At 35.1% G+C, this 12,493-nt stretch overlaps 1 protein-coding gene across 4 annotated transcripts in view; it reads right to left on the reverse strand.

The window, feature by feature from the left end:
* Window positions 1–4,092: 4,092 nt before the first annotated feature.
* GTF2A1 (general transcription factor IIA subunit 1) overlaps window positions 4,093–12,493 on the reverse strand; it is a 50,692-nt gene continuing 42,291 nt past the window's right edge. For all 4 annotated transcript variants that reach the window (XM_069092358.1, XM_069092356.1, XM_069092355.1 and 1 more), the window contains exons 8-9: window positions 12,302–12,391; window positions 4,093–7,449 (exon numbers count right to left, since the gene is read on the reverse strand). In XM_069092358.1, coding sequence (XP_068948459.1) covers window positions 7,342–7,449; window positions 12,302–12,391 — 198 coding nt within the window. In that variant the 3' untranslated portion in view covers window positions 4,093–7,341. The remainder of the gene's footprint in view (window positions 7,450–12,301; window positions 12,392–12,493) is intronic.

Raw genomic sequence — 12,493 nt, forward strand, 5'->3', positions numbered from 1 at the left:
TTGATCTGGGAATTCCGGAACCTGGCTATAATATTCCTAGGAGTTTTCTTTTTGGGATCTGTTTCAAGAAGTGACTGGTGGATTCTTTCAACCTCTATTAGTTTGCTCTCTGGTTCTAAAACATCAGGGTAATTTCCCTTTAGAATTTCTTTAAGTATGATTTCTAGGTTCTTTTTTTGATCGTGGCTTTCAGTTAGTCTGATAGTCTTTAAATTCTCTCTCCTGGATCTCTTTTCCAGGTCAGTGGTTTTTCCAATGAGATATTTCACATTGCCTTCTATTTTTTCATTTGTTTGGATCTATTTAATAGTATCTTGTTTTCTCATAAAGTCACTAGCTTCCATTTGCTGCAATCTAATTCTGAAGGAATTATTCTCTTTGGTGAGCTTTTGAGATTCTTTTTCCATCTGGCAAATTAAGTTTTTTTAAGGCATTCTTCTCATTGGCTTTTTGAGCCTCTTTTGCCATTTGAATTAATGTTCTATTATGAACCAAAGATATCATTACCACTTAACTGTTCAATCCAATGACTTTTTAGTCATTTTGTTTTACCCATTTGTAGTTGACTGTCAAGCATTTTCTTCTCTTCTTTTGAATACTCTTAACTTCCTTTTATCATCTGTGTCACAATTCTGTTTTACCAAGAGTCTCCATTGCCAGATCATCATTTATCTCTTGCTTAAATGGGTTTCCCAAGGTTCTGTCTTCAAAGGTTCACTGCTAGCAATCAGAATTCTAATCTGGTTTTACCTAGCTTCTCAGTCTAATTTTGTATTCCCCTTCACGTGCTATATTCCAGCCATACTACGACATCTTCCCTGGACACTCCATCTTCCATTTATGTCTAAAAACACACTCCTCCTTCACCTCTTCCTCTGAGAATCCCTTGACTTCTTTAAGGCTCAACTTGAAAAGACTTTCACGATCTACCCACTTAAAAGTACTCTATGTACTTGCTGTTATCTGCCCCAAAGAATATAAATTACTCAAGGGTAGGAACTTTCATTTTTGTCTTTGAACCCCTGTTATCTAACACTGTGTAAGGTTATATACTAAGGTATTTAAATTCCTTCTCCTGAATATAACTTTTCATTCCAGTCTTCCTCAGCCTTGTATGCCCTATTTTTTGTCCTCATGATGACCTCCGATTTTTATACTTGTCAGTTCTTTCCCAGGCCATCAATACTGTATTTCCCCATTTGGATTTTTTGGCGAACCAGTTCAACTCTATGCTGTATCCCTCTCTATAATCCCTTGCCCCCCTATATCCCATCACCTATCTTGCCCGGCCAAACCTCAACCTTAGATCATTCCCACAATCTGCTACATTTGTTCCTAGTCACATGCTGCTGAAAATTAGAGATAATCATGAAACTTGTCGATGCTGATTGTGTCCACTACAAATTTATGTTATAATCTCAGGTCTCAACTGGACCCTCAATGTGACACCTCCCTATTGACTGATTCACTATCCCACTCACCATAGTGGTGTTTCCAGGATTTTTCACCTCCTCTTAAACCTCCATGGTTTCTCTCACCTGAGAAACTTGCCTCATCTTTGCTGAAAAAGCCCCGGGCTATTTGCCATAGGCTTGTTCCTCTACTTCTCTCACATCACCCAGATGTCTTCACCCCATCTCACATGAAAAGGTGACCCTCTCAATTCAAAGGCAAACTCTACCTACCCAAAGGCCATCCTACCCCATCTTGTCCAGAAGATTGCTACCTGCTAGTTTTTATTTGGATAAAAAGAATTACCAGCATTTTGGGCCCATATCAGGATGTTAATGAAAGAAAAAACTTTGCCAAGTACCAGGGTAGGAGAAAGTAGTGATACTGGTCAAAGTAACAAAAACTTTCAGGGTAAAACCCCCAGTTTTTAATCTATATTTAACATACTTACAAAATGACAAAAAAAAAAAAAACCTTGTCACTTAGCATAAATGTCATACGGTAAAACTGTACTTTTTAGTTGGAACTGATGTTACCTATAAAAGGCTGGATACATTCAAAAGGGCAAAGAAGTTTTAAGAGAACAATTTTTCTCTTAAATGTAAATGCTCAAGTACTTCCTTGAAAGTACTTTAAAATGGTACAAGGTACCATAAAAAGGTACAATACAACGTCTAGAGTGAGGAAGAGACAGTACAGCAACATGCTCAGTAAATACAGCAATGTAAATGAGAAGAACAAAACTGAAATTGAATGCTGTGAAATAACCAGATATGAGAAGATGCTCTCATACTTCTCTCCCCCAACCATCATGCTCCTTTGCAGATGTGGGGGTGCGCTGTAACAGAATACTACATATCCTAACAGCAGACTTATTTGGTATATTGGTTGGGTCCGAAAAACCTTTTTCCTTCCTTTTTTTTTTTTTAATTTAAGGAATAGCTTATTGAAAGGGAGTAAGGAAAGGATACAGCAGGAAATGTAGGCATAAAAAGATACCATTTTAAAAAAAAAACGACCTTATTTCAAATCCCAGTTCTGCCAATGTCTGTGTCTGTGAAACATTGGGCAAGGATATTTTCCCTCTTCATACCTCAATTTATTCATCTATAAAAAAGAGGAAGGCACTAGAACCCTTCCTAGGTCCCTCTTTCAGTTCCAAATCTTAATTCTATGCTCTATTCATTAAACAGGTTCCATTTTTAAAACTCAATATTACAACATGTACTTAAATACACTTTAAAAATTATTCAATATTTATTAACTATAGACCTCTTACTTATTCAGATTGGTGTTCTGTCACTAATTAAATCAGGTTTTATAATATTTTCCCATCATTATCAGTTCAGTCCAATTACCATTATTTTAAGTCTTTGCCTAATTTACCAAAGGATATAACTTCTTGAAGTAACCTTTGTGTCAAAAGAAAATTTATTATTAAACAAGTAAAATTAAAAAAAAAACTAGTTTTTTTAAATAACATCTTTAATTAAAGTCTTTGCAAAGGCAAAATATTAAACTTAAAATAGGTCTTAGTACATCAAAATACTAAGTTCTCTAATTGTATTCCAAGCATGGCCTTTGAAACATAATATCCTGTATATCACAGAAGAGCAACCTTGATCTGTAATTGTACAGAATGACTTTTACAAACATAATAAATATATTTAACCCCGTACACATAATAGTATGTACAACAGCAGTTGACAAGTGTAGCTCAGAACAGCAAAAAAAAAAAAAAGGGTATTTGCCCCTCCCCCACCAAAAAAAAATATTGCAGTCCATTGGTACCTTGATACACACTGGACTATAGGTGTAAATAACTGAAAATAGTTCCTCCCATAAAAAGTTCCTTTTGTTCTTCATAATAGGCATAAGCCAAAGTAATTTTTTAAAAGCCACAATAACCGACCAAAAGTAAATGAGAACCTTTTTAAAAAATGGACATAGATTTAAATATCACTTCCCTAGCATAATAGTGGGGTAAGACTCAAAACTCTGTGTGTGTGTGTGTGTGTTTTAATTCTATATTTAACCATTGAATTTGAAAATCTGAAATAGGTTAATTTGAAATTGGTGCAGAGGACTGAGAGGGGCTTCTGCCAAAAAGAAAAAAAATTAAAATGCCAATAAAAGTCAATTAACATTGCACAACAACTTCTAAATAATAACAAAAAAATTCAGTGTAAAATCAATCAGCAAATAAAGGAATTTTTTTCAAGTGGAAGAATTTGCTAATTTTTAAAAAGGGAACTCCTATGGGAGTCTATTTGTCTGTTTTCCTGTACTGGGATTATGAATATTTCCCCTATGGAAGTAGTTTATGGTGACATTATTGCTATTGGGTATTCATGAAATACTTTGAACAGAGGGGAATACACATCCCCCCATCCTAACCCCCCCCCCAAAAAAAAGAAAAAGAAAGCCTATACCTTGATTTTTTCATCTTACACTCTAGCAAAGGAAAACATGTGTACATCATGTTTTCATGTTGTTTTCTAAGAACAGTGAATATTAGAACTATGCTCCTCAAAAAACACACTGTAAAATCACCACGTACTTTTGAAATCTTGATGTTATTACTTTAGAGGACTATGTCAATGTGGCCTATGATTTCAATGCAAGGGACAACATGGGATGTAACATTAGGATGAAATTTAATTACTTAGCAATAACAAAAATTGAACATTAAAAATATAACAGTCCAATATAAAGTTCCTTATATGTCTATTCCCCTCAATAGCAGACATTTTACTTATTTGATTTTAGAAATTAATTGCACATTAAGAGTTTTTAAAGATACATTTGGAACACCACAAAAATTAAACGTGCTCTCAGGAATTCAAGTGGCCCAGCTTATTCAAATGACCACCAACCAAGAATCTGTATGCTGAAAGGCACAAATTTCTACACTTTATCCAGTTGCTATGCAAATGTCCATTAGAGCTGATGATTAATGTTAAAGATATTTCCCCGGTTTTTTTCAAGTTAAAAGGTGCTGTTACCATCTGTGCAAATCTAAACTTAACGCTTTTGAAACCTCTCATCTCTGTAATATCAATACTGAACTATCTCTACTTCAAATAAACAAGTTATATTAATTTTAAAACTCTAAGTGGGAATTCCTTGTCCTCTTCAAAGGAATGACAATCTCTATGGAACCTAATGAAATGGTCTGTTCAATTACAATGTTAAAAACCATGATTAAAATTCAAGTACGATAAAAGGTAAGCAAGCTACATTCTTACAGCAAATTGCTACAAAATAAAATTGAAAAGTTTGATTTAAAAGGAACACTTGAAGTAGCAATATGTAAGAGCACGATTTGGTAAGTCATTTTGTTAGACTGGCTTTCAAAAAACTTCACAGGTAATTAAAACAAAATCCCTCATTTGCCAAGCATGCCATAATTAATATGTAAGACACAGGTGCAAATACAAATGGTTATTAACCTGCTTCAAAATAATCCAAAAATTACTCTGAAAGCAGTAGTTATTCATATCACAAAATACAGTATAGTGACAGGCCAGTTTATAATGCTGCTATATGAACAAAAAAGATATGTCTACCACAGAGGACCCAAGACATAAAAGAGAATAAGTATTATAACGTGGGTTCCAGTAGTAAAAAAAAACTGCTAAGTAGCTAAAAAGATTTCATTTGTTCAATTGTGTGCAGCATTGCTAAACTTTTCCAGGTAGATGACTGATTCCTTTTTTGGGTAAACAAACCTATTTGGCAGCTTTACTTCCTGACAATTCAAAAAAACAAAACTTTAGGGTAACAACCAGTCTGGTCCCCCACCCCACCCCAGCATATAAATGACCTCCAAAAAAACTGCATGTGCTTTTAGCATAGTGGTAATTTTTTTTTTAAGTTTTTTCTTAAAAAAAAAAGAGAGATTAAGATTATATCCTAAATTAAGACAAATCAAAATAAAAATCATACTCAAAATCTTTACATCAAAACAGCACTTAATTATTATTAATGTGACTGGAAACCAACTTTATAATGAGGTTTACAACATATAAGCAAGGACAAGAGGGGCAGTAATTTGATTAGGCTCTCTGGTGAATAGACAATTTTAAAGATCTCAGTGGTGTAAAAAAACCCATATAATGAATGGCTCATCACAGTTTTCTTCCTTGCAATGTACTTTAAGGTTTTCATGTAAGCTACTGCTGCAAACATATTGAGAGGAAAATAAAAGGAAGACTAAGATGGGAGAGGGAAAAGAAAAGCAGTTAATAAATATACAGGAGATTAAATACACTTGGAATTTGTCAACCATGACAAAATTTTAATTATCCAAAAGGAATAGAGATCAAGACAAATGTCCTTTCAGTCTGCTAATGATTATTAACTGATCCTCTCCCAAGTAGCTGACATAGTAAACATTACAGTGCTTACAGAAACACTGTTCTTGAGTCTCTGGTGGGACACTGAACTGTGACTGCTAATCTAATCCCAAACCCCACTGCCTTCCTTCCTGATGAACTGGAGTAGTTGTTTACATTGCCCATCACTTATTTTTAAAAGTAGGGCCATCATGTAAACAAGGACATTCACACTGAAGCAAAAAAGGTTTTGCCTAAAGTCAGTTGTCAAAAAAACTTATTTGTTTACCTTAACTTTGACAATTAGATTTCTGTTATCAAGTTTTGCTATTCCTTCCCAATAAGCACAAGACTCTTTTTTATAGTAACTAAATTGTTTAATAAAATCAGTGTCCTCACCCTCAATTATATGCACTGGAAATCTAAAAGCTTGGAGATTAAGTTCACCGAGACATATTTCAGCCTAATTATAGGAGTACATCAACGTATTTGCACATGTATATACAACTTCAATCAGATGGTACCCTTCGAAATATATCTATTCCTGAGCAGCCAATTTGGCTTTAAAAGGAGAAAAAGGATGAGGAATGGGGGACAGGCCCTCTCTTAGGAAATTAAACTTACCACTGTCATTTCCTCTCAATTCCTGTAAAATGTTTTTGAATTATGCTGAACAGATTTTAAAAACTTAATTTTAGGATAGATAGATAGATATGTATATAAAGTTTTAGGTCAAATAAAGATGTGGTCTCCAAAAAGTAATTTAATTGGGAAGCAATGCGGTATAATAAGATGATTGAGTCCCAATCAAGCAAAGGACCTGGGTTCAAATTCCAGCATTTATAAAATGAGGTTCTGGCAAGATGACCTCCTAAGGTCCCTTCTAGCTCTAAGTGTATGATCCTATGAATATTATCACTGATTATATTCTTTTCTCTATTAAACAGATGCTGAGAAAAGGAATGGGAAGGGATATAGAAGGAATATCACTGAGGGAGAATGGCAAGTAAAATTACTTAAGACCTATCAAATAGAATTTTAAATCTTTTTCTTATACAAGAGAATTTTAATTCAACACCATAATTCTTTCCCTTTTGTAAAAAGCCCCCACACAAATTTAATCAATATAATGACCACACACAAGAAGTTCCAGATCGTTCTATCAAAAGGGAAGAGTTCCTTCGATTTGTTCCAAGAAATATTTTCTGACTTAACAAGTTAGAGGGAGAAAGATGGCAACAAAGCCTTACATGCTAATTACTGGCTGTAGGTACCTGTATGTTGAAGTGATAATTATGGTATTTCTAACAAAAACTCAGCTCCCAACAATGCCAGGTGCTACAATTCCATGGCTTGCCAGTCTGAAGTAGTGTCTACGTTGTCATGGTCAATCTTTGTTCCAGTAGCTTTGCTTCTACCATACCTTTCTGACATGCAGAAGTAAATTTTGGTTGAAGTATATGTCCTAAGTTTTCAACCAGTCCAGCTTTAAGAATCCTTTTTTTTGTTTGTTTGTTTTTTAATTTTTTTAAAAAAAAAAAAAGGCAATTCTTCACCATTCTGCATCCCCAATGGCTTTGGAAAATACATAATCTCTTCCATTAAGATTCATAATGCCATCTTTGAGGTGAAACTTCCACTTGTTTTTACTTCTGTGGATCTAAACAAACAAGAAAGGTAAGATGAAAATAAGGGTACAAAGAAATCAGAATTTTTTAAAATTAAGAAAAAAGATACCATATTCCATTTAGAAAGTAAATCATAATGAATTGTAATGAATAATCTACATTCCTAGAAAACTGATAACAAATATATCTCCCCCCTTTTCAGTGTGTTATGGGAGGGGCGGAAGGGAGAAGAGGCTGAGACTATGCATGTGGAATTAAGTACATACTGGCAAACATGGCCACTGTGTATAGCTGGTTTTTGCTTAGTGCTTTTTTTTTTTTAAACAAGAAACAGTTCAATGAAGATGAGAGGGTTCTGACTATAATTATTTTGCCAGAGGATAAAAACAGAAAATAAACAAATCTAAAATCAGTCTATTCTCACTACTCTAAGAATTTTAATGGAGTAAGAAGTATAAATTTTAAAAATTAAACAAAATAGATCTTCACTATCTATGCTAAATCTGTTCCTCACTACACATAACCAATAAGCCACAATAAATACAAGTTAACATTTCATTACTTTAAACAATATTCTTTCTTTATAACAACCCAGTGAGGCACCTATAATCCCTATTTAAAGAAATAAAAACTGAATCTCAGAGTGGTGAAGTGAGTGATTAGTCCCCAGGCACAAATCTTAGTTAATATGGTATAAAACCAAAAAGCAATTATAAGTTTTTAAAAAGTCAATTATGCTAAAATTATCTTTATTTTATAGTTCTTATGGCTTTTAATTTATTAGTCAAACCTTAAGCTAGATTGTATTATCTCAGGCTGGCAAATGCATTCTCACAAATGATGTTGCACACAGAAATAAGTGTGTGTATGTATCTGTCTCTCACCTGAATACAGAACAAGGTTTCTATCTACTAGGCACTCTTAAAACTGCCTCAAATTGGATGTATTTTATTAAATTCCTGCAAATTATAGCTACTTTCAAATTAACTTGAGAATAATTAGAGTTAAAAACATAAAAGAGGGCACTTTACTTTTCATCTTCTATGACTTCGGCAGAGAAGGAAAATAAAAGAAGCAAACCTAAAACCAATTAATCCTAACTACTTTTTATAAAAATTTTGATGAAATAGGAAGCAGAAATTTAAAAACCTAAACAGATCTCCATTATCTATGCTACTTCAGTTCCTGGTCTCTATGCTTAATCTAAGAGTCATAATAATAAATAAAAACAAGTCACTTCTAATTCAAGTTTATAACACAATTTCTTCATTAATAACCTTGTGAGGCATTATAAATCTTCATTTAAAGAAATGGAAACAGAGGCTCAAAGAGGTCAAATGATAAGCCCCCAGGCAACAAATCTATTAAATGGCAGAGCCAGGTCCTCAGACTTAGTGTTTCTTTAAGCTCCCTCCCAATTCTAAGTATTATGATTTTCTACTAAAATTACTTAGCTCTTTTCTTCTGCACCTCAAAAATGTCACCCAAAAAAGTCAAGTTCTGTCCATTCCTATTGCTGCCACCACACTACATAATACGAAAACCTTGATGACTCCAAACAACCTCAACTGATTCATTTTACAAAACCCCCTTTTCAAGCCTAAAAAAGCCTCTTGCCCTGAATCCAAGTCAGAATTATGTTAGCGTTGTAAAATATCCCCTTCCAGCACGGCACTGTTGTGAAAAAGTCAATGGAAGGTTGCTCTTTTTTCCCTTTTTGAAACATCAATGAAAGAAGAAATTGAACTTCTAAGACATTTCTACTCACTGGGTCTAGAATTCTGCCCTTGAACTTCAAACTACCTAATTTCTCTTCTACATGAATCCTTCAAATAGATGTTCTCTGTTATTATGTCCTCCTCTGACAATTTCTATTCTAGGTGTAGGTATATATGCGTGTATTGTATACGCACATTTGCGGGTACAGTAATCGACATTTGTGGAAGTATCTTAACTTAAAGCAGAACAAAACATACTGAGATTACTGTCATAAAGGAAACATTAGAGACCTTTGGCCTCAGTAGTCTGATTCACTGGGGGAATATAAATGATACTAAGTAGTTCAGTCTATTAGCTTGGTCTTTCATCTACTTCTTTTGGGTGCCCTCTAGTGGAAAAATGAGTGAAATGGCCAAAGAGGGGATACATACACATATTTGCTGGCATAGTATTTGACACTTGGGAAAGTATCCTAATTAACTCAAAGCAGAGCAAAACATACTGAAATGACTGCCATACACCTAAACATTAGAGACTTTTGACCTCAGTAGTCTTAATTTGTTGAATAGTTGAAAAATATACTGGAATCAGAAGTCAGGCAACATGGATTCTAGTCCTAGCTATCATTACCTACCTATATGACTAAGGGTAATACAACCTTTCTAGGCCTGTTTCTTCATTTGTAAAGTGAGAGGTTTACTCTAGAAGAAGATTTCTAAGCTTCTTCAGTTGTATGTATGGGTTTAATGACTTCTATAACACAGAAGGTAAGACAAGAAAGGGACAAGACCATAACAGAGCAGACTGTATTCTATAACTAATATTCTATACAAACGAAGTGTTTGACATCAACTACAAGTGGGGTCAAGAAAAGTCTTTAAAAATCCTATAGAAAGTTAGCATTGTATTAATACTAGCAAGCATAACAATAAGCAAATACATTTTAAAATTGCTCATACGTCTATGAAAATTTAAAATACATTTTAAAATAATTTATTTCCTATTTCCCTTTCCCAAAACTATTTTAGAAATAGTTTCCCAAACACTTCTGAAATAGATAATAGTATGATTGTAAAAAGATTTAGAACCAGAAGTGATCCAACCCCCTTATAGAAGGAAAGCAAGAGACTCAGAAAGTGTAAATGATGGGTAGTTAAGGAGCAGAAATAGAATTCAAACCCGTCTTCTAAGTTCAAATCCACTATTTTATCACACCACAAGCTGAAGTACATTTTCAATTCTGCAGCTAACTTCAAGTTTTGTTTTTTGTTTCTGTAATGCACAATACAGACGCTCTGAGCTGAGAAGAACTATGACCAGGATCGACTTCAACTCCTCCACCATACAGAGTCCTTACACCTCCTCAGTTCCCTCACCCATCATCTCTTCCTTCCTACTGGTCACAGAGCTGTCATCTACGCCATTTTAAAGTCTGCCAAGTATTTTTTTTTAAAGCAATTGGGGTTAAGTAACTTGCTCAAGGTTACATGGCCAGTTATTTCTGGGTGTGGTGCTAAGTATCTGAGCCCGGAATCAATCCCAGGTCTCCCAACCCTGAGGCCGGCGCTCTTACTCACTGTGCCACCTGGTCGCCCCTAAGCAATTGGGGCTAAGTAACTCGCTCAAGGTTACAAGGCCAGGTGTTTCTGGGTGGGTGCTAAGTATCTGAGCCCAGATTTGATCCCAGGTCTCCTGACTCTGGGGCCAGCGCTCTTACTGCGCCACCTGGCCGCCCCATGCCAATTAGTTTAAACAGTATTTCAAGTGAGCCTCATTACAGCCCTATGAGGAAGGTACTGTAGGCACTATTTTCATTTTATGGATAGGCAAAGACTGGCAAGGTGAATTAACCATAGGTCCACATGACTTCCTTACTGGTGATACTGCTCAATCAGACAAATGATAATCCATCTGTTCCCCTGGATTCCATTGCCTTCTACATCCTCCATGACCTTGTTCCTGCTATTATTTTTTCATGTATCTTTCCATTTCTCTTTCCTACTACTTTTTCTCAGAGGCCTAAAATCATAGTCAAGCTATCCCTAATCCTAAAACTGTTTTCCTTTGACCCTCCCACTCTACACCCATGTGCCATTCACTTTTTCCCATCATTGTTTCCCAGGGCCTAGCATATGAAATGAGCACTAAATTAATGTTGATTACCTCTAATTCCTCACTCCCCCAATTATTCTCTCAAACTTTTAAAACTGGGCTTTTGCCCTCATGTCTCTGAAACATACTTACAAAGGTTACTAAATACCTCAAAACTCAAGTCCAATGCCTTCTGTGAGTCTTCACACTTGTTGATCTCTCAACAGTATTTGACCCAAATGGTAACTCCTTCCTATATAGTCTCTTTATTCCATTAGCTTTAGGGACAGAACATTATTTTGTTCTACCATTCCAGTGCTTTTTCTATCTTGGATACTGGTTTGTTAATCTTTTCTTAGCCCCTTAATGTATTCCCCAACAATTTTATTCTTCCTTTACACTCACACTCTACTACAGAAATTTCTTCCACTCCCAGGGATTTCATCTGTATGTAAATTAACTCCAAGATCATCCAGATCTGTATTTTTAACTATCTCCAAGATATGTTCACCTGGAGGGCCTAGCAGGACCTGAAAAAAGTCAACAATGAAACCCAACTCATCTTCTTCCTTCTTCAATACACTACTATTGTCGGTCTATAGCAACCCCTTTTTTTTGCTTTTGGGAGGGCAATTGGGGTTAAGTGACTTGCCCAAAGTCACACGGCTAGTGTGTCAAGTATCTGAGGCCACATTTGAACTCAGGTCCTCCTGACTCCAGGGCCGGTGCTCTATTCACTGAGCCACCTAACTGCCCCTAATAACAACCAATCTCCCATTACCTGAGGGTAGTCTTTTAGTACATCCTTCTCTCATCTTCCTCTTCTATCTAGTTAACTAGGTCTTTACATTCTACTTCTACTAAATTTCTCTCAGTATTCCCTCTTTATTCCAACTGCCACCTCACCGTATAAAGGCCCCTCATTACTATCTGCTTATACTAGTGAATACCCATTTAAGAAGTCGTCTTACTTTTTATTCTCTTAATATCAAATAGGTAAGAATTAGCAGTAGGAAGAAGGCAAGGTGAGAAATTTCAGTACAAACAACCTCTACAGTTTGTTAAACTCCTCACCTTATCATATTGGCACACAACAACATTCTCTGTATCAAATAGTTCCTGTCCTTCTTCATCACTCACATCATCCTCACTATTCAGGGGTTCCTAGAAAAGACATTTATATCAATTTATCATCTATTAATATTACTAGCATTAAACCCTACTAATATTCAGCAAACTGAAGCTTTCTGAAAGTATACACATGAA

This window comes from Petaurus breviceps, unplaced genomic scaffold (genome assembly GCF_028583685.1).
Source record: "Petaurus breviceps papuanus isolate PSGF00001 unplaced genomic scaffold, PetGlider_PUasm1.0 189, whole genome shotgun sequence".
In the NCBI taxonomy this organism is placed as follows: domain Eukaryota; kingdom Metazoa; phylum Chordata; class Mammalia; order Diprotodontia; family Petauridae; genus Petaurus; species Petaurus breviceps.